Raw genomic sequence first — 23,785 nt, 5'->3', positions numbered from 1 at the left:
AAACAGAACTTTTTATTTAGGGTTTAAGTTTTTTGGTTAGTAATCTGAGTTCGTATCCGTACACACTCAAATTACCGCAGCATGTAGTTACTCGGGTATTCATATGGACTCCTTAATCCTCAGGGATTAAACCCTAGTTTATCAAATATAATTTATACTATAATATAAATTGTAAATGTAATATAAATTGTAAATGTAATTTTGTTTTAAAATATAATTTATTCTACATTTATATACAAATTAACTATTATTTATACTATTTTTTGAAAATTGAATTTGTTGATTTGTTATATTCTCCATGATTTATGTTAATAACTAATTTTCATACCTATTGTTAATAATATTTTTATATATATTAATAATATCTTTTTTGGAAATATGAGAATTACAGTATTTCATCTTCACAAATATTTAGTATTATCTTATTTGTTTTTTTTTGATAATCCAAGGGTTTTCCATTTCGCGGATCATTTTCTTGAGCCTGGTCAGGCAGCGGTCCGCTTCACTCGGGAAGACTGTACCTGGGTTGGATCGAACCCAGTACCGCTTTGGTGTCCAGAAGAGACATGATAGTTTTTGCATGGGTTTCCCCGGATGGTGGTTGCCACTACAAGCATGTCCTGCCACTTGGATTACCTCGTCCAGACTATTATCGTATTTGTTATTATATTAAAAAGAAAGAGTCTATCCATGCTTTTAAGTGAGTCGATGTTTTTAGTAAATAATTTTAACCATATTTATGTATTAGATAATAACCAGTTTTAAGAAAAACATAATAATTATTATGTACACAAATTTTTGATATTATCTTGTTAATATTATATAAAAATATTCTTCTCTTATATGTCATGAAAGGGTTATGTATTTTTGGATTTTGCTAATATAAGCTTATTAATATCATATATAGTGTACTGGTATTTAGTTATAAATATTATGTTTTCGAACAATTGTATCTTTTTAATATGTGTTACTACAAAAACTCATGTTTATGTTATACTGATATCAAACCAGTATTCGTTTGCATGTTGAATGAGAAATATTCAAAAAAAAATTGCAATGAAAAAGATATAAATATTTAAAAAATTAGAGATTCCGTAAACATTTTCAGAGCATATAAATAATAGTATAGATATTACTCAAAAATAGGATTTTAATTGTAATATGTCTATATAGATGAATTTCATTTGTTTTTTTTGCTACGAATTCAGACTTGAAGAAGATAAAAATCATGTCAATTGCAATTGAATTAATGTTCATAGAGTTAACTGAAAAAGGAAAACATGTCTAATATATAATATAATATATATATCCAGAAATTTTTAAATTTAACATTGTTTTGTTATTTAAATTTTGCATCACGGCTAATGATCAATTTGAAGTATTTTTAATATTGTATTCTCAATATATAAGTTTTAGAAGCTTAAGCCGTGTGGAGATGCCCTTGATTCATTGGTTTGGTTAAAAGTTCGTTAATGCTTCTACATCAGGATGTCTAATTTCAAGCTCTAGAGAAAGCGTTATTATGCGTATTAAAGAAGAAAAGACTTACAAGAGATCTGTAGTATGGCGAGAGGAGTTCCGGTCAAGCGTTGATCTATAGAGTGGTTCAAGTGATGCAGTCAGGCGGAAATCCTCATAGACAGGTAGAATTTTCGGCTGTAGAATCTTCGGTAATATTTCTCGGTTTGTAATAACATAATCATCCATCGTTAATTAATATAATAAAAATTTCAAAATATACATATTTTTGAAAAGATACTTCTTATATATATTGTGATGTTATATAGAAATAATATTTTCTATTATAAAATTTAAACTTAATATATAAAAATTTATAGTTAAATATTAATCAATAAAAAATATTTGTTTAAATAATTCTAATATGTAAGTGTTTTTAAAATTTCAGCACAATAATAAGTATATATATTTTGATGAAAAAATCATATATAAATAATTTTGATGTTTGATTTAAGTTTTTTTAAACATAAATAATAATTTATTATGCTGATTTTGAATTAAAAGACAAATTAATAAATATTTGTAAGAAAATTATGTCATTATGCCCATATCTACAGAAAAAACATCTAGTTGAATAATGTGTGACGTTGCACAAAAAAAAGAATAATGTGTGACAAATTAAATTAGTATGTTTTATAATTAGAAAAATCATATATAATTTATATAATAAATGCTACTATTGAAGATAATTTTAGATAAAAAGACAAAAATAGCATCAAAACAAGTTTTTGTCACAAAATAGTATCACAAGGAAGAAAATGACCAAAATAAGTTTTATTAAAGAGTAAATATGCATTTATAACCTTTGGGTTGATTAATCTAATACTTAGGGTTTAGAGTTAAGGGGTGGAGTTTTAGGAATGTATTCAAATTTTTAAAAATAAAAAATAAAAATGAAAATTTTCAAAACAAAATGTGATATTTTGGTCATTTTATTTTTTGAGTGCTATTTTGTGATAAAAACTTAAAAAGTACTATTTTAGAGATTTGCCCATAATTTTAATATTATATTTTTAAGGAATTTACATTATGGGAATTTTTTTTGAAGCATAACTATTATGGATAATACCTTCCATAAACTTTGGTTTGGTTATAAACCTAATATCTATAATGGATATTTGATTCCCTTGAGCCGCGCTATATTTTAGCTTTCCTGAAAAACCCAAATAAGGCCCTCTATTAAGACCTTACTAAAATTCTTGGTGCAGGGCCATGTAGGATCATGTTCAAATTACACGTCTATTCCGCGACCGCGAGGATGAGCGCACAATGATTTTATAACATTTAATGGGCTTATACTTATAGGTTATAAGAAGAGAATGCAAGACTCTTTTTCTACCACAAAAGGAGATCCATTTCAATGAAAGTGGAGAACTATACAAGAAAACAAGTTGGGATGTCTCGAATTTCAATTTGAAAATTAAACCATTTTCTTAGAAACAAAGGTGAGCAACTGAACATGATAAAAAAAATTGTAAGAGATAAAGGGCAGGAAGAGTTGACGCACAAATGACAGACACGGGACCCTCTCGTGAAGCAGAAGCAATGCAATAGTCAAAACATTTTATCATTGTCAAACCACGTTTCGTGCAACCCTCTCTACACCAGTACATGCACTGAAAACCTTTGTGTAATTGTTGTCTTGATTTCATGATGAGATTAATTCCGAAATTTATAACTGCAAGATGGCATATATTACACTAACCAACGGACAGTTAGTCTTATTGTAAAGGAGTGTCTAGTAGGCAATTTACTATCCGGATTCAATTCTACTTCGGAATTGACTATTTACCTCGGCAAATAGGAGAAATCACATTTTTAGTGGTAAAATAGTCTCTAATAGACACTCCACCACTGAAACCCTTGATCAGAATTAAACCACCTCCTTCGCCTCTTGATGTGTGTCTAGTATACACTGACGCAGCGTGGAACCTTACTACGGGTTTTGCAGGGTTTGGTTGGGTTTTTGATGACTCGATATCTCTTTCACACCACTCAGCGACATTATCGTTTGTATTGTCGCCCCTAATGGCGGTTCGTGCTGTCATAACCTCTGCTCTCACTCGTGGACTGGATTACATCCTTGTGCTCTCAGACTCCCAGATTCTGATCAACACCATCAACAAAACCGATCTGAATCTTGAAGTCTGTAGCGTCCTCCGAGATATCTACTTTCTAGATGTTTCAATTAAGTCTATCAAGTTTAAATTTATCCATAGATTGAACAATGTTGTAGCTGACTCAGTAGTTAAACAGGTTCTCTGGTCGGTTAACCTGATTTGATTTAATTAAGAAGTTCCGTTTGCACAAAAAAAAAGACACTCCACCACTCAGAATTTAATTTCATAGAGACTAACTAGGCCTGGGCGTTCGGGTACCCGTTCAGGTTCGGGTCGGGTATATCGGATATCGGTTCTTTTTTGTAATACCTCATAGGTCCTATTTTAAGAAATTCTTACATTCGGATCGGGATCGGATATAACACATCGGTTTCGGGTTGGGTTCGGTTTACACTGAAGTAACCATATATCAATTGGGTTCGGGTTTTTCTGTATCGGTTTTGGATTTAACCGAAGTAAAATTAAAAAAATAAACTAGTAAATAGACAACCATAATCTCATTTCACCATTATTTTAAAATGTTCGAATAATACACCAATACCGATAATCAATACTAACGAGTCTCCATTATTCTCATAGTTTAAATCACTTTAGTTCATCCTGCTTGTCTCTGTTGGATATCATGATCTGAAATAAGTTATAAAATATAAACATGTAAATTATAAACGAAAAAAAATGAATATCAAGCATGTCACCATTTCACATAGACACATACTTTGAAAACTTTGCAGCTTTGAAGATGCTTATGGAGGGTGGATGTACCAACATTAGGTATACAAGGAAAAGTATTGTTGCAATAGTGACATATACAGTTGTTTTGGTTGTCTTCTATTCTTGTGTAGTGCTCCCAAATAGCTGACCTGCGCATCATTTTCTGCTCTTGGTGGTTTTTGTTGTGATATAAGAATAGAGAAACACTTTTATAAAGAGTAATTATAAAGAATTCATTGGTTTCATACTTTGAAAATTGAAGTTTGAATTGTATAACTCGAGACTGAATGGGTCAAAGTGTTTGTAAATAACAATATTAATGTCAGAAATATAGGTAAAGGAACAAAGTTATAAAGATGACAAAAAAAAAGAACAAGGTTATAAATAATTAAACTGAAATTTTCATTCCATATTTGAAAAAGAAACAAAACATACACCGATCAATTCTTAGCCGCAATGCAAAGTTTTCAAAATGAAACAGAACCAACAACAACAACAACAAGACAACTAAAAAACCGAGAACATCAAAGTAACCAACCAAGAACATCACCGAAAAAAAAAAAACAGAAACTGGAACCAGCTTGTGGGAAAGAACTTGGACGAGCTTACTCCTCCTGATAAACCATCAATTCCTCTGATCAAAAGACATAGAGAGGCAGATCAATACACAAATCAAATTTAAGCAAATTCAGACAAGTAAGATGACATACCTCTTTCAATTTTTTCTTGCTCTTCAATGCTCTCAAGGATTTCTTCATTTGTAACCACCTTTGAGTCACAATGAATGTCCTGCTTCAACCATTGATCGGTACACATCAGTACTTCAACCATGAAGTGAGTAAGGCAGCTTCTAAATGGGTCTATGATCCTTCCACTAGTACTGAACGCACTCTCGGATGCAACAGAAGAAACCTGGATTGCAAGAACATCCTTTGCAATCTGTGACAGTATTGGGAACTTGGTACAGTTTCTCCTCCAGTAAGAAAGAACATCATACTCTACACCAGGCATCAAATCAGGATTCTCAACTTCTTCTTTCAAGTACACATCCAGTTCATCCCGCTTCTCTTTCACTCCAATCTGCTTTAGCATTGACTTGTACCTTCTGTCAATCCTCTTATAACCTATACCATCATCAACTGAATCGGGTGTTATCATGGACAGTTGACGAGAACTCTGAGATGATTGAGTGTTACTGCCAGTAGCTTGATCGGCCTGCCCACCTGATGCTCTCCCATGTCTTTCACTATACTCCTTAAACAAACTCCGCAACACACTCATCACAGAGTCATACATTTCTTTCCCTTCCAAACTGTCCTCCCCATATAGCTAAATTATCAGAGATATTAAGATAAGTTCGAAATTAACAGAGATATTAAGATCAGTTCAAAATTAAAAAAAAAAATAGAGACATTTAAATTGAAGAACTTACGGGTTACTTGAGCCACCCAAATATCAGTAGTGATGGATACTCTTTGCTTGTTTGCTTTAAACCACTTCTTCATAGCATCCTTCCTCTTCAGATACATCTTCACAATGTCTCTGGTTGATGATCTCCTTGACACAGGATTCGGTAATCTCATCTGCATAAATAACATATAATGTTAGATACTAGTTAACAGCATACGGTTCATAAGATATTTTTATATTAGTAGACTCTCATACCTTGTTACAGAAGTGTTTCCAAGCCACACCTTCTATCCAAGCTAATGGTAACTCCCCTATCACCATCATCTCGTTGGTTGCTTCTCTGAAAGTTTCTTCACTGACTTTCGCATCCGCCAGATTGCCTTCTTCGTCAATGACTTGTTGAGTAGAGCTTTGGCCGTCTGAATACGCAAAGTATTGTTTACATACGGTGAGATGCTTCATCAAGTTTGATGTTCCTGACTTTGACTTGCAACAATACTTCTTTTTGCAGTAATGGCAAATGCATATGTTACGATTTTCCTTTGTCCTTGTGTAATGGCCCCAGATCTTAGACCTCGGAGGAAGAATACTTGCAACTTTATTTCCATCTTATGTTGCTTCAGTAGGACCAGAGGATTCTTTACGTTTGCCTCCACTATCAGGAGTAGGAAATTCTTCTTCTTCATTGTCAAGTTCAACTAGGTTAGGAGTTGATGATGAATCCATCTGAGACAAGTTAAGAAAAATCAGTTATATATTCAACTAAGCTAAAACTATAACTCTATCAACATAGAAGACTAGATATGAACTCAGAAGCTCGAATCGCATCAAGTCACAAACATGTATCAATTAGAACCGCAAACAAGACTAGATATGAACACAGAAGATAGAATCACATCAACTCACAAACATGTATGATGTATCAATTAAAACATCAAACAAGTATTGTATTGATATGAATACATAAGACTCTGATCGATTTCTCAATACCTGGGATCGAGTTCTCGAAATCAAAGATGGAGGAGATAGAGAGAATTTCCAATTTTTGATTGTGAACATATCAATCTTCAATCAAACACCTTCGATTTTAATAGGGAACAACGATTAGGTTTTCGAAAATAGAAAGAAAAGGAATCGCCCCTACGCTTATGAATGATGATAGCAATTTCGGAAATAACAAAGCGTGGTTCTTGGTAATTGTCGAAAACTTTAAATCGTATAATACATTCATACATGTATATACTTATCTATATAATACAATACACTTTGGTTATTTCAGATTTTAATTCGGGTTTCGGATTAAACCGAACCCGTAACCGATAACCAAAGTATCAACATATCAAAACCGATCGGGTATTTTGAAGGATCCATAACCGACCGGGTTCGGGTTTTTTGGTTCGGGTTCGGGTTCGGTTCGGGTCCGGACTATGGATAATATGCCCAGGCCTAAGACTAACTATTTATATTGTTTTTTTCTTCCACAAATTAAAATTATATAAAAGCTCATAGGTAAGTTTAGGGACAAAACCCACATACAAGTAGAACATACACTAAAGCCCAAGACCACACATGGGCAATAACAAAAGAAAAAAGGGCCCACGGCCCAATTCGCCGACTCGGATCCACCGACAGTCGAAACTCGTTTTCGACCCGAATCCCAAGACCGATCTGGAACGCCACCGCCGAAAGAGCCACCGCCGGAGAAACCTACCACCGTTGCAGAGCCATCATCTCACCGATCACCCGCGCGCGTACACCTACGCTGCTCACCTCTTCACGACCATAGCTTATTCTTTTTGGGGAGAGCATCGATCGATCCAAGTAGATCGAGATCTCTTCCCTCATGCTTGAAACCCCAAAACTATTCCACACGAACCCATCTACGAACCGTCGGAAAGCATCGTCAACACGAGCTATTTATATTGTTTGAGCTCTAGGAAAGAGGTAAAATCATTTCTTTTTTACCTAAAAAATATTACCTTGATATAAAAGAATATAAGTCTTTTACGAAATATTATATATAAAAATTATGCTTGAAACTTTTAGCTTTATAGCCATTTGGCCCATTTCTATCACTCTTTGGAACCTTTTTCTCTTTTACATGTTGATCTATCACATCAAACATGCTTCATCTTTCTTTTTTTGAAGCTTACATGTTTCATCTTGTTCTTTTGTTAATTGGATTTGATCGCATGATAACTTGAGATAATCATCGAATTATCTAAAATGAATTGTTACTGGTAAAGAAAATGCATTATTCTCAATAATATTACGATTAAGTTAGTTTCAAAAAACATTACGATTAAGTTTCTTATGAGCTGAAGAAGTTCATATTGATCTTGGAATTGAGTTCGCAGCTGAAAAGTTCTAACTCCGATATAAAAAATTTATGTGGTAAAAAGTGGGTTGGTTTTCGGTCTTCCTTATAAATTTAAAATTTTAGATATACTTGATTGTTGCTCAAAAAAAAAAAGATATACTTGATTAAAATGGTTTTTAAAAAATGTACTAACTAGTTTTATTACACTATGATCATGAGTATTTCGGGTTTAGGTTTCGCTTTGTTGATTTTTTCTCTTATGGTTAAACTTCGTTGGAACTGAGTCTTTTGAATTTATTTCTTAGTGTTCGAAAATTATTGTTTTAAAACAGGAAACGATTTTGCTAAATTTTTCTAAACATGTGATAATATATATATATACATCGTACTCACTAACAAGTAACACATATAGCGTCATAACTCACTTGGTTAGCATGACTTTCTTTATAAATTTTACATTTTAATAGGGATCATCGAAAACTAGTCAAGTATTATAATTATATTATATATGTAACTCGTAACATAAAAAGAGATGTGGTAACAATGGCGGTCCCAGCAAAAAATATCTTTAGGGTCAAAGGTGCTTCAGGAGGGAATCGAACTCTGGTTTTGGGGGTACAGTAGTAAAGTTTCTTACCAACTTCGCTGTGATGTAATTATGTTATGGGTTACAAATACTAAATCTTCTTATTTTTTTGTGGTGCAGTTGAACCCACACCTCTTCACATGGGTCCGCCTCTGTGTGGTAATGTCCTAAACTGATTGATATGATGTTTTGAGATGACTGATAGAGATATACATGAATGGACTGTTTGCTAAAATATGAATAATACAACGAGTGACATTGTTGATATTGGGAGATTGTCTGCCTTCTCCTCATACAATTAAAAAGGAAAGATTTTCTGCATAAAAACCAAAAAAACTCAACACTTTTTCTCTACATATATCATTTTTCCCTACATATATCCATCAGTAAATAAAAATAACTACATCTCCGAATAGTTTTCCTTTAAACTAGCCTGCTTTAGACAGACTTTAGACAAATTAGCACGTTGCAAAGATGAGCAGGTTCGAGGTTGTTCATGCCACAGGCACAAACTTGAACCGTGGTGAATTGTGGGTAGGCTTTAGCATGAAGGATCAAATCAAAACAGTGTAATATTGGAATCAACTCTAGACCAAAATCATAACAGTATAATATTAGCCTGTAGCTCATCAGATTGGAAAATACGGATACAAGTAAGATTATCTGTTATATATGGAGCAAATTACAAATAGTAAATTTAAAATATGAAATATTCATTCGGCCCAAAAGTATAATTGCATAAGTATTTCAAAGAAAATTATCACACATATTATGTAATTAAGCAAAACATCTCTCTTTTCCTTTTTCCATAAAACTCAAATTGATTAGTATCATCTATTTTAAATAGTGTGGACTACAACACCCAAGGAAACAAAAGAATAAAGAACCTAAAGTGAAACGGTTCCGAAAGAAATTGGTACTAAAAGACATCAAACCACCCCCTGGGACTTATTGTGAGAACTTCAATGGTGACGCAAGGGTGAATGTTAAAATAATTTCTTCATTCTTCATTCTTCATTCTTCATTCTTCATTCTTCATTCTTCTTGCCTCTTTTCCCTTTTTTGGTTTTTTTTGTTAAAATACATAATTCATTGTTTGCTGACTTGCTCATTGAATACATAATACGATCATAATAAGTTCCACAACTAGTGTTCTCCACGTTTCTCTCTACAGCTATACCTGTAGGAAATAAACAAAATACGCACATACACATACTACTGTAAAGTGAACATACTTGAGGTGTGTCAGTCAGTGGGGACATGCTACACCTTTCCAATGCTGCTTTTCATGTTCGATTTATTTCTTTATTTAAAAGTTGTAATGATAACACTAACACATTAACACTTTTCATAAAATTCATAACTGGATTCAGCTTTTCCTGAAGTGTTCATTACTTTCGCGTGATATGCTTTTATTCTATGTGGCTTGGTTCAGTGTTCTAATTAATTTCAATTCCAATATGAAAATAACTACGCAAGTTAAAAAGAAATATTATCTTTAACGTATGTGTTGAATGAAAATTAAAAAAAAATTACAATAAGATATGGTCTTTATCTTAAAAGAAGATTTAGAAAACCACATGCAAAGCAAATAAAAGCAAAGAGATCCAATTTGTAGAATAAGAAGATTGAAACGCTTTACAGTTGGGTTCTTTAGTTTCTTTTTCTTTTCATGTAATTATTGAAACTTTATGTACACCCACACACCAGCGAAAAAATATAACGAGAAAAGGAAATGAATCAAGTACATCCTTTCTTTTATCATGACCCCAACAATGGAAGATATATCTAGTATCTACAATACCATATTTGAAACCAACTAAGTCTTGGGTTAGTGGTGAGCTCTAAAAATCTTGTTTGCTCTTGAGCGCTCTCAAGCACTGATAAGTTGCATTAATCTATTTAAGAAAAACTGCAAAACACTTATATATCTACATGCTACGTATCTAACCTAATCTCTTCTAGTCATTCTAGAAGTTTACATTTATAGAAATGTATTGTATACCAATAACACGTGAGAAATATACACGTATAATTATTGAGGATTTCGTGGTATCTTTTCATTTAGGCACATACACCCAATCCCAATATAAAATTTGTGCTTGCACAAACCGAAAACTTTAGTGAAAATACTAGCTAACTTATCATCTGTCGAGAACGTGACATATGGTATACTCGTGGAAACACCAGATTTACTGTCAAACAATTTGCAGCCAAGTTGTCACAGAAAGATATGAATTGTTATGTCGTGAACATTTCTGAGACATGTGACAAATTCTTTTGAGCCTCAGAAGTTTCATTCTTTTCTTTTATATTTTTGATGGTTAATCATGGACCCATCACTCTAAGAGAGCTTGACCGGATCGGACCATGCCCTATCAAACCACTCACAACATCTCCGACCACGACTACTTACGGTCCAAACGTTTCTGCCAGATATTGATGAACCAGCATATAGGACAAGATATTTCCCTGAGGCACAAGTTAACAACATAGCTAAACATAGATTAGCCTCATGTCCCAGAAAGGGCACATAAGCATTATATATAAACTTCTGGCAAAATTCAAATTAAAAGAGAAACCTTACAGAATTTCATAACACTCAAAAGCTTCATTATCTACACCTATTCATATTAGCATTATAGTCCATAGAAAGCTCCCATATTAAAGTTTTGATAAGAGTTATACAAGCCAACTTTTGTTCTTAAATCCATCATCATCAAATCATAAGCGTTTGAAGCTGTAACAGCCTTAAATAAGCTCAAATCCTATGTGTTTGAAGCTGTAACAGCCTTGAATAAGCTCCCTCTGGTCGGCTAACGAGCTCGGAATGGCTTCCTTGCTCCACAATCCTCCCATCTTGAATCACACCAATGGAATCAACCCCTCTTATGGTCGACAAACGGTGAGCAACTACCACGGTGGTCCGGCCTCTCATGAGCCTCTCCAAAGCTTCCTGCAGCACGCATTCCGATTCCGCATCTAGTGCGCTTGTTGCTTCATCAAGAAGCAACACAGTAGGGTTCTTGAGCACTGCTCTCGCTATTGCAATCCTCTGTTTCTGTCCACCTGATAACTGCACTCCTCTTTCACCCACTGGAGTTTGGTAACCTTCCGGCAAACCACTGATGAAACCATGAGCGTTTGCTGCTCGAGCAGCCTCAATAACCTCGGACTCAGTCGCACCATCTTTCCCATATGCAATGTTGTCGAAGATGGTTGCTGCGAAAAGAGCAGGCTCTTGCTGAACAAGACCTATTTTGAGCCTCAAGGATTTTAGGTTTAGCCTGCGGATGTCTTTGCCGTCAATCATGACTTTTCCGGAAAGGGGATCATAAAACCGCTCGATCATTGCGATCACAGAACTTTTCCCCGAGCCACTGGCCCCGACAAGAGCTTGGCTATGTCCAGCTCTGATTCTGAGGTTAAAATCTCTGAACACCATGACGTCCGGTCTTGAAGGGTAAGCAAAGTCCACATGCCTAAAATCAATGTCTCCACGGATTGTCTCGACCGGATCAGCATCAGCGTCGTCCGGGTCAATCCTGGTTTGCCTATCTAAGACCGAGAAAACAGAACCAACAGCTTCACCTCCACGGATGATTTCAGGAGCAAGACTGACAGTTTCAGCAACAGAGTTTGCGGTAATGACCAAAACCACAAAGACTTTAATCACTCTGGAGAAGGTTGACTTGCCTTCACTCACAAGGTGGGCACCGTACCAGAGGATTAGAGCCTCGGATCCATAGAGAGCAAGCTGAGAGAGGCCAAAGAGGAAACCCGAGGTTTGACTTCTGTAGAAGCTTCTTTTCTGAGGGACACGGAGTTCGTGACAGAACAGAGAGAGGATCTTGCTTTGTGCATTGAAGGCTGCTACGGTTCTAATGTTGCTGACTCCTTCACCAGCAATCATTGAAGTCTTTGCATGAGCCTTGGCTGTGTCTCCCGCAAAACCCTTCAGAGATAGTTGCTGCAATTACACACACTGATGCATCAGAACAACTATAGATGGTAAAATTTCTACTAAAAGGAAGTCTAAATCTCATGTCCTGTTTTTTTCCACTTTCTTTATCATTTGTTAAGTCCCTGGTAAAACAATATTGCAGAACCATCCAGTTAATCACATATGCAAGACGTCAATCCCATCAATTATAGTGCAATTACATCGTATATCTGTCCTTGTGTGTTTTTTTCAACTAATAATTACATCACGGGTGAAAAATCTTATGGAGATTTGAAATCATTTTGGTGATATCTAAGCAAAGTTCTGAAGCTTGCCAGTTAGTAAAAACCAAAAAAGAAAAAAATCAGAACCTAAACTACCAAACAAGAAACATTGACCATTGGCTGACTGTTAAATACTGACACTCTGACACTTACATACACAACTGGGATAAGTAAATAAAAAGCTGAGACAAGAACTTTGACCAATGGAGAAAACAACAGCAAGAAAAAGAGAAAAAAAGGGTTTCTTCTTACACAATGTCTGTAAATAATTGGTTCTTGGATGAAAGAAAAGTTGCAGGTTTTTTGGATTTTAGTGTAATTTATGGAAAAATGGGGTTTATGGGCAAAAGAATTGAATAATAAAAGAGTGGGAACAGAGTTCAGAGTTGAGTAAGTGTGAAAGCTTAAAGTAGGAAAGATTTAGCAAAAGTAAAGCAAGAAGAGAGAGATATAAAAGACAGAGGAATCTTAGCTATTTTCGTGAACACTGTTATCTATGTATGGGCCGTACTACCAATAGAAACTATATAATAAATATTCTTCACAGATGCCCAGAGATTAAATACAAGTCTACTATTTTCCACATTCATTGATGTGAGGGCTCCATGATCTTGACCCTCACACTATTCTCAAAAAGGAGAGAAAAAGAAACTTAATAATTCTTTTATGATTATTATTGTAAAAATAAATGCACTCAGTGAAGAAGCACGTGCAGAGGCAGTGGATGTGTTGCCATGTTCTATAAAGTTTTGAACTTTTGCAAAAAAAGAGAGATAAAATAAAATAGAAAAAACTGGCCTTTTGTCGTTTTTTCTGGAGATCATAATGGTGAATGCAAGATTCCCATTGATCCAACAAAACTCACAAAATTTATAAAATATTTACTTAATTTAAGTTTTATGATTTGATGCATATAGTTGTAAAATAAAAATTTAAGACTGAAAGATAATATTTGTTTACCTGAGCAAAGTTGGCAAGAACTAGAAGTGGGAACGTGGCTAAGATGAGAAGAGAAACTCTCCACTCTACTATGAAGGCAACAATGAAGGATGTGAGAAGTGAAGTCATGTTTTGCAGTATCACTGAGATTCTCTCGGCTATGGCAGATTTAACATCTGCTGCATCAGTGGCTAACCGTGCAGCTATCAGGCTCGAGTTGTGTTCATCCTCGTCGAACCAACCAACCTCATTCCTCAAGATAGCTAATAAAGAACAATCAAGAAACCAAAACAATTAGAAAATTGAACCGATATATTCAGTAGTATAAGTTGAGACTTTGATATATACCTGAGAGCATCATTCTTCTTACTCTTGTCGTGAGGTTTTCTCCCATGATGCTAAAGAAGTAATGTTGGATCAAATAGGCGATCACTGCATAGATACCAGCACCTATGTAGATGAACACATACTCTTTTGTTTTCCTCTCCATTAAATCATAGTCAGTGTAGTAGAAGACTTCTATCATATTACTCATGACAATGGCAAACGTTGGACCAATGAAACCAGAAAGAACCGAGCCAACTGCTCCCATGATTGAGTAAGGCCATTCCGGTGCATTAAGCTTGAGAAGCCTGTAGAAGTAGTTTTGAGGAGCTCGAGTCTTTCTATCCGTCTCTGCATTTGAGATCATCTCTATCCGACCATCCGCTCCAGTGCTGTACGAGTAGCTCAGGTTCCTCAAACTTCCTGATCTCAAGCTGAGTGATTTCGTCGACAGGGAGTGGCTCAAACGGGTGGAACGGGTGCGACGTGTAGACGGGTTTGAGAAGTCTCGAGTGCCAACCATCTCTTGAAACCTGATGAGGGATGCGTAAGCACCGGCTTTGGCAATGAGTTCTTCGTGTGTTCCGGTTTCAACAACTTGGCCTTGCTGTATCACAGCAATGGAGTCAACGTTTCTTATGGTGCAGAGACGATGAGCAACAACCACGGTGGTCCTCCCCACCATGACTCTGTCTAAAGCTTCCTGAACAATGCTCTCAGAGCTAGCATCTAGAGCGCTTGTAGCTTCATCTAGTAAAAGAATCTTTGGATCTTTCAACATCGCCCTAGCAATTGCTATTCTCTGCTTCTGCCCACCTGAGAGTTGAACACCTCTTTCTCCAACCTAATTGTATAGACATAAACAAGAAAAACAAAAGGTCATGACATATTCTTAGACAGATCATCAGTCAACAGTGATGATACCTGTGTTTCGTAGCCTTTAGGAAGCAACGTAATGAAGCTATGCGCGTTGGCAGCAGAAGCAGCTGCTTCAACTTCAACCATCGTTGCATCTGGTTTACCATAGAGTATGTTCTCTAGTATGGTTGTGGCGAAGAGCGCAGGTTCCTGATTCACAAGCCCGATTTGTTCACGCAAAAACTTCAACTGAAGCGTCTTTATCTCAACACCATCCAACAGAATCTGCCCTGCTCATCAAAAAAAAAAAACAAAGTTACTATGATCCAGTAACTAGCCAAATACATTGATAGAAAGAGATAGTTTTATGTTCAAGTTACCGTTGTTTGGATCGTAGAATCTTTCTATGAGGGAAACAACAGTACTCTTCCCAGAGCCACTACCACCAACCACAGCCACAGTTTTCCCAGAAGGGAAGAAAATAGAGAAGTTTCTGAAGATGATAACATCAGGACGTGAAGGATAGCTAAAGGTCACATCTTTAAACTCAATGTCTCCACGAACTTGGTCCAAGCATTTCCCATCCAACGGGTCTTGGATTATCGTCGGTCTCTGGTTTATAATCTCCATCAACTTAAAACCAGCAGCTTTACCTTTACTAAACGCCCCAAGATTGGAGAAAGACTGTCCCAAACTCCTAAAAAACAACAAAAAAAACAAAACAAGATTAACAAAAAAAAAACACCTTTATAGAAAGAAGAAAAAAACACAGTTTCATGTTCCGTTTTCTTACATTCCACCAACAATGGCAGAGAAGATAGCAGTGAATGCCTTTCCTCCATCGGTTGTTCCACTCCGGATGAAAACGCCAGCGTACCAAAACACAAGAGCCCATGACATACAAGCTATCCCATAAGTACATCCTAAACCCAATCCTTTAGCCATCCCAGCTTTGTAACCAAGCTTAAGCGTGTACTGAATGGCATCAGAATACGAGCTCAGGGCCTTGCTCTCTCCAACATAAGAGTAAACAGTTCGAACTTGAGCAATTGCCTGTAATATTCAACCCAATAAAAAAGTTAAAAATCTATTTTAATCAGAAAATAACAATAATAATGATTTGACTTAAGATTAGACCAAAGAAAAGTGAAAAATTCAAAGGTTAATTATTACTAGTTAACATCACTGTTTAAGTCCTTGATGGATTGAAAGAGAAGGAAGAGAAACATAATGATTATAGAGGGATCAAGTACAAAGAGCAAGCCTAAGAACAGTAGAAAGCATTACGTCGAACAGGTGGTGGTCATTAAAAATCATTTCTAAAAAATGAAAAAGTTAAAGATCTTTTTTTATTTACCTGCTCGGCTATAACGCCAGCGTTAGCATAAGATTCGCGGCTCTTGGAAGTGATTCCGGTGAGCGTATAAGCGTATAAACCGCCGGCGAAAGCGATTCCGGGAATCACCGCCACACTCAACAAAGCTAATCTCCATGCTGACACAAACCCAACCACAAGCCCCGCCAAGAACGTCGACAGGTAATGTATAAAGTTCCCAACCTGAGAAAAAAGAAAAATTTAACGCGCACGTTAACTTCGCGATCGCTAACATGCACCCAATCCGGTTTGCTAACGTAAACCGGACAGTAATTCTGATTGAGATTGTTCGGGATAGAAATGGGACCCGCGGGTAATAACACAAGAACATGTCTCGTACAGTTACGGAAGGGCTTCCTTCTTAATCATCAAGTTACAAAACCCTAATAAAAAAAGTTTTAGTTTTTTTTACCTTCTCGCTAATGGCGTCTTGAACAAGAAGAGTATCGGTAGAGACGCTGAAGACAATGTCACCGGTTCTTGCATCGGTGTCGAAGAAACCAACGTCTTGTTTCAGAACAGCTTCGAGATACTTCTTCCTCAACGCAGCTACTTGTCTTTCTCCAGAGTACATCCAACATGCAATCTCTGTATTCATTCCATGATTAATAAAATAAAAATAAAAAACAGAATCTTTCTTTTTCCGAAGCGTAATAAATGTGAGAGAGAGATGGCGATTTGATGACGGCTTAACGGATACGGACAAAGTAAGAGTCCATGAATGAATCACGTGGACTCCGTTTATCCTCTCTTCTTCTTTTTTTTTTCTTAATTAAAGATTGAATTTTTTGATCCTATCAAATTTATTGATTGAAGTGTAAAGAAGAAGAAGAAGAAAGTTTGAATTTTTTGTTACCTGCGTATGAAGAGAAGCAAACGACCAAACCCAAGTAGACGAAGTACAGAGCATACTGCAGTTTTTTTAAAGACAGAACATAATAACAGATCAGATCTTAGATCTGTTTTTTTTAAATTTATTAAATGAGTTAAAAAGAGGGAAAGGTTTTTTTACTCTGGAGACTTCATGTGTCATTTGGTGTAAATCCATCTGGTTTTTGCCGAATCCGTTAACCATTTCACCGAAGAGCAAGAAGAAGACAGGCATGGATGAGCCATGGACGATGGCGCCGAGAGTGCCGGTGATCATCAAGAGGTAATCGAATTTATCTGCGAAGGAGAAGAGTTTGAAGAACGGTAAGCTCTCTTCTTTCTTCTTCTCGGCTTCCGCTGGTGGAACCGGCTTCGCATCCGTTGTTGTTTCCGACATTTTTGTGGATCAGAAGTTGTGGAGTGAGGAGAGGGAAGGAAGGTACTGAGTTAGAGCGAGTCAAGAGACGAGTTGGCTCAGAGAGAAAACGAGGTCATTTGGTAAAAATGGAGGAGAGATCCAGAGCTGAGATAAATAATGTTTTGAATAAAAATGTCTCGAAAGAAGAAAACTGACAATAGTTTTGTGAGTTCGAGAACTCTGCACTGGAGTCTTGTTTGGGAGTGATGAAATTAAAAAGATGGAGAGAGAATGAGAGTGTGGAGAGGAAGGTGTTATGTGTATATATAGAGAAGAAGATGTGAGAGAGAGAGAGAGAGCACAACTGTTGAAGAAGACCAGTGGTCAAAGACTACGAGAGCATTGAGAAATGAGATAAGAGAGATTCGTATGTACTCTCTCTATGTGTGTGCTCGTGGACTGGGGACGGTATCCTAGCTGGTAATTAGTGTGGAGATCTAAAGCTAGTAAGCAGAAAAATTAGTGAAAATAAGGCCAGTTGATATTATTAGTTACTAAGATTTTAATTAATTGATACATTTTGTATATATTATAGTTTGTAGCTTCCTTAAAATAATTACATATTCAACTTATAGTTTTGAAAACAAATTCAAGTTTGGTTTAATTCAATTAGTTGTTTTTAAATACAAAGTTAAGATAGTTTTTAACAAATATGCCATTGTCCCATTCAACCGTATATTTCCTTTTGGCTGGTCTACCATCTCTCTTATGAGACTTCATCAGCTTCTTTCCTTTCTAATAGACCATTTATATAACATCAGCAACTATTTTAAACTAAATTATAAACTTTGCCATAGTCTACAAGCGGATGAACTTGACAACTTGTGGTGGACCATTAATCCCTTAACTAAGTTTCTTTCCATGTGAAAAAGAAAAACTATATTTCCACAAGTTTAATAATGTCTATGAGTCGACATCAATAATAATAAAAAGTTTATCCTTTCTACTCTTTTATGTATATTCTAATATCTATATGAATTATGTTTTCAAAATATTGGAAAGAGTATCCATAACATATAGTCCATATTTGAAGCTTGAAAGTCTCAAAAAGTGCAGATAAATGGCTAGCAGCAATTTCATCAACATTACTCATTTACTCTAAATACATTTTTATGTGATAGACCATTTTATACCACTTGATAATGTATCATTATCATCACACATCCTTTTTACGGCTCAGAGTGGTGTAGTCAGGCGTGTATTCTCACATGGTGGTAGAATTGTCGGCTGTAAAATCGTCTTTGTAATATTCTCATCGTTGTAATAGCATAATTATTCGATAATAATCGATTCAGACGTTTAAAAAAAATGGTGACCAAATGAATATAGCCATTTCCTCTTCTTTCTTTAAATTTGATATCATCTATGAATGGTGACCCAAAAATAAAGAACAATGTGTTTTTGATACAGATTTATCATTTATAGGAAATAGTTTTTTTTTATTTCTCTTCTTTTTCATTCTTTATGGTCTAATTCATTATCAACTTAGAAATAAAAATGTAGAAATGATAATCACATCTGTTATTCTTTTATTCGTTCTTAGAGCAACTCCAACCATGACACCAAATTTGATGTTTTAGTGTTAATTTTTTTTCATCTCCAACCATAACACCAAATATTACACCAAAAGTAATATTATATATTATTTAATGTTTCCTATTTTTCTATTTTTATTATTTGAAATTGATAAATAATTCTTATTATATTTTGATATTATTTTTATTAAATTTTCGTAATTATATGTTTGTAAAATTTATTTACATTTATATTTTTAGTTTAACAATATTATATATGTATTTATTTTATATAAAATACTATATTAAAAATTACAAAAAATTAATTATGAAAAGCACATAACACAGCAATATATTTATTTTAATAAAATTTGTATTGGTTAGTAATACATGCTTAACTATATTATAAAATAAATATTTTTAAAAATTTGGTGAGTTTAATAATATTAAATATAACTTGAATAAAAATTATAATCAATGTTTGAAAATAAAAATGATAATAATCATTTAGTGATTTCTTATTTCAAAATAAAATAAAATATAAAAGTTCTATGATATTTTATTTTTTACAACATAAAAATGATAATAATAACTTAGTGATTTCTTACTTGAAAATAAAATAAAAACTTTTATAATTATGTAAAAATAATTCAAAATATAAATAATATATTATATTTATGCTAAGTTACAAATTTAAACTGATTAATAATAACAATTGAGACAAATTTGAGCTGACTAATAATAATTGAGACAAATTTGAACTGATTAATAATAAATTGAATTATACTATTCAATGAAACATAACTAAATATATATATATATATATATATATATATATATATATATATTTGATGAGATGAATATTGTTACACCAAATTTGGTGAAAATTTCATTCTACACCAAATTTTTGGGATGGTTTTATTTTTTGATGTCTTACTAGAAATAAAATTACACTAAATTTGGTGTTTTGGTATCTTATTGGAATTGACCTCAGTGTTCGCGTGGTGGTTAAAAGTTAAACCTATTTATAAAGAATATATTTTCCTAATGTTTTTTTTTTGTCAAGATTTTCCTAATGTTATTCTCACTCTTTTTAATTTAAAGAATCAAATTAAACTATTTGTTATAAATCCAACACAGAACAATAAAAAAAATATTCTGATTATTTTATTCTTTTTCAAAAAAAAATCATTTTTATTCTTATTATTCACCGGATAGAACCTAAATGATATTATTCACGATTTCAAGGGTTTCAAGTGCTTCTTGAATTAGAACAACTATTTAAATCTGTTCACGTGAACTGCTATGTACTAGCTTATAATATTACATTTGTTATTAGTATATTTTAGGAATTTAAAAAGGTCTTAGAAGAGATGATGTATTAATATTACAAATCCTCAAGCACTTAACGAGTGACTTCGATTCAAACATTCATATCCAAATTTGAATTACCACTTCGTTCAGTCAGATACTTCTTAAGTTTTATCAACTTTTTAAAGCTGTTCACATATACTACTGACTAATTGCATATTTATTATCCTCATTATAAAAGTGCTAAAATGGCAACAAAGTAGGAGTAGCACTACAAGAAAATGAGAAATTTCTGACGGCCAAAGAAACCCGTCAAAAACAGATTGTTCTGACCGTTTTCCGACGGATTTGGCTGTTGGAACTATAACTAAATGGAAAAAGAAAAAGAGTCGCTGGATAGCATAGTAATTCCAGATTTACAACCAACTAAAAGTGACTTAAGATTCGATTATGAATGTAAGAGCAGACCATGTGAAGTGGTTGTCTTCTTGTGTTGCTTTGGTGTAGACCAATGGCACTTCACGGCTTCAACGATGTTTCGTTTATCCCATTTTTCTATTTTATATATACAGCAAAATCTAGAGATATTGCTGTATGAATATAGATAGATAGATGCAACCAACCCTGAAATAATAATAATATGCATATATGAATATAGATAGAACGGTCTTGTAATAATTGTGTACGACGATGTGATTAAATAATCGTCAGAAGTATGGTATTGATCGTATTCAGTCAATGGTATTGATCGTAGAGGTTTTATTATGTATTTACTAAGATGTTGGACATTAAATTGCCTTTCAATAGTGGTGTATCCATTGTCCACAGACATATAAAATGTTTGAGATTTGAATTCTAATAACTAATACTCTCCATTGTCGAAACGCTTAGCAATTTTCCAACCACCAGAACTACAAATTTTAAAATGTTTCATTAGGCGATCAGCCCGATATTATTATGATGAACTGATGACAATACTTTGATACGAACTTTAATGTTTTAAAAATACCCATTTGAGTTTATAAATTTATATCTATGAAAACCACATATATAAATACATTATATAAAGTGGAAATAATTGTCCACACATTTTGTTTGTTAAGAAAAAAACAATAATTGTCCACACATGTGCTTGCGATATTGTACAATATTCAATTTTAGCATGATGAGGGTATATATGTTTGTGTATATACGACTAGTTAATGGAATCATGATTTAACGTGTAATGAGCTACTTGTTACTAAATCTGCCATGTTAGTTGTTGGTATGGATGCAAGATCAAATTTTGATTTATGTTGTTTTGTTTTTCTCTTGATATTAATATATGTTTGATTTGTAAATTCAAATGATCGCCAATGTTAAATTGTTGTGTTGATAAACCTTTATATATGAATGAACATGAGTATATTTAGGACGTTTCGGACCTGTATATATGAGTTGTCTATTACCATCCATGTAATATATTCCACTCCATCATCAGTCACTTTCTCCGATGGTTTTTCCCGATCAATTTGTTATTTAGTTGCTTCGGTGTGAATTTTATAAATATATGGATGTAATTAAATATGCTCCCTACCTGATATAGACTTGAATTTTGGCTCAAGTGATTTACATAATAGCCCGTAATAGATAATCGATCTATCTATCTGTTGGTATTAATCGAAAAATATTTCAAATTTGGATGGACTATATGGTACGTTTTTGGTATACTCCACCTCGTAAGTTCTTTTCGGGTCAACCAAATCAGTCAATAATAGGGTTTATAAAAAAAGAATTGAATATGCATTTCTTTGGTGTGGATATAATTTTAATTTACATGATGGATGTATGAAATAATTATGCAATGCGACTATTTTGCAATGAGCCTTAGAGTGTTTGGGTCCAATTGACACCTCAAACTCGGCCCAGTAGTCCAGAACAAACTGTATTGCATAAAAATCCTGAAAACTGCAAAATAATTCTCTCACTCTATCGCTACTTTTTTGATAAATTAAGTTTAACAAAAGCTACAAGTATTCTACGACCCAACATACTGAAAAATGATTCTCGGAAAATAAATATTTGTCCCATTCAAAAAAATTATTCCACAAATTTTATTCAGTTTCATGATTTTTCTTCAAATTATTTTATTTGTTTCAAATTCACGTTTCTTATTTGGTAAAATTATCCATAGATACAATTTTTTTTTTATTAATCTGGATATCTCAAACTTATAGAAGAGATCAAACTAATCCATAAAGTGAGGTGCAAATCACGTAGATCCAGATATATAAATATACCGTAAGCATAAACTCATATCTATGTTAGTAATTTAGTTTTGCATAATAAATAAAACGAATCTGAAATGTGTTATCGTTTCAAGCCTCTCTACTTACCACTTGACCACAAGATCTAGATCCATTTAAAAGTTTTTGTTCACAATTTTATGCAGTTTCATGATTTTTTTCAAATTATTTTATTTGTTTCAAATTTTTATTTCAGTCCCAAAGATTGATAATTACTTTGTGTGATGTAAATATTATTGTAAAAAGAATTATAAGTTTTCTTTATTATGAATAAGAGTTATTCACATAATATCATAACACAAGTACTGAAAGGTCTGAAGCAAGTTACAAAAAAAAAGTACTGAAAGGCCGAAGCTAAGGTGTGTATAACGAAGTTGTTTAATAAATTTTCATCACTTTACGGATGTAACGAAGGTGTTGAAACTTTTAAAAATGATGTGCAGTTTTTTCTGTTGAATTTTTATTCAATAGTTGAAACAAAACCAAATGAAACCCAATATTTTTTTTTTGTTCAAACCAAATGAAACCCAATATATCTTAAGCTCTTATATACTTCACGATTGTAAAAAAAAAAACTGAAGGTGACTTTTTAAAAAAGAAAAAAGGAAAATAAATTATTGGTATAAGTGGTGGACTTTTAAGATTTATCTCATCTATTTAAGATCAATTATTTTGTGTTAAATTATTATATTTTTTAAAAAAAATTATACCAATATTCATATTTTGTGTGTTTATAAATATAAACTTGGTTTATTTGATTTGGATACAAAATGTTTTTGTTTTATAAGTTATAGTTATTTTGATCTTTTAAAAATAATAATATCTTTTAAAAAATACATATATAAAAATATGAGTTAAAATAATTGAGTAAGATATTGAATTTTTTTTAATAAAATGATTATTGGTGTAAAAATTGGATAAATATTGGATAGTAGGTAGAAATAAAAAGTGATATGAAAGATTATAAACTTAAAAGTGTTAAGTAGGACTGGGCAAATA

General features: G+C 33.5%; 1 protein-coding gene across 1 annotated transcript; it reads right to left on the bottom strand.

Moving 5' to 3' along the window:
* Positions 1-11,217: 11,217 nt before the first annotated feature.
* Positions 11,218-17,962, bottom strand: LOC108854443 (ABC transporter B family member 19). Its single transcript, XM_018628008.2, has 10 exons — positions 17,401-17,962; positions 17,245-17,299; positions 16,801-16,976; positions 16,371-16,571; positions 15,807-16,066; positions 15,394-15,710; positions 15,080-15,303; positions 14,180-14,999; positions 13,853-14,094; positions 11,218-12,635 (listed from the first exon to the last, which is right to left on the bottom strand). The coding sequence occupies exons 1-10, from the start codon at positions 17,653-17,655 to the stop codon at positions 11,427-11,429; spliced, it is 3,759 nt and encodes a 1,252-aa protein (XP_018483510.1). The 5' UTR covers positions 17,656-17,962; the 3' UTR covers positions 11,218-11,426.
* Positions 17,963-23,785: the final 5,823 nt, after the last annotated feature.

Source organism: Raphanus sativus, chromosome 4, assembly GCF_000801105.2.
Source record: "Raphanus sativus cultivar WK10039 chromosome 4, ASM80110v3, whole genome shotgun sequence".
NCBI classification, from domain to species: Eukaryota; Viridiplantae; Streptophyta; class Magnoliopsida; order Brassicales; family Brassicaceae; genus Raphanus; species Raphanus sativus.
This window is presented reverse-complemented; position numbering and strand designations above follow the sequence as displayed.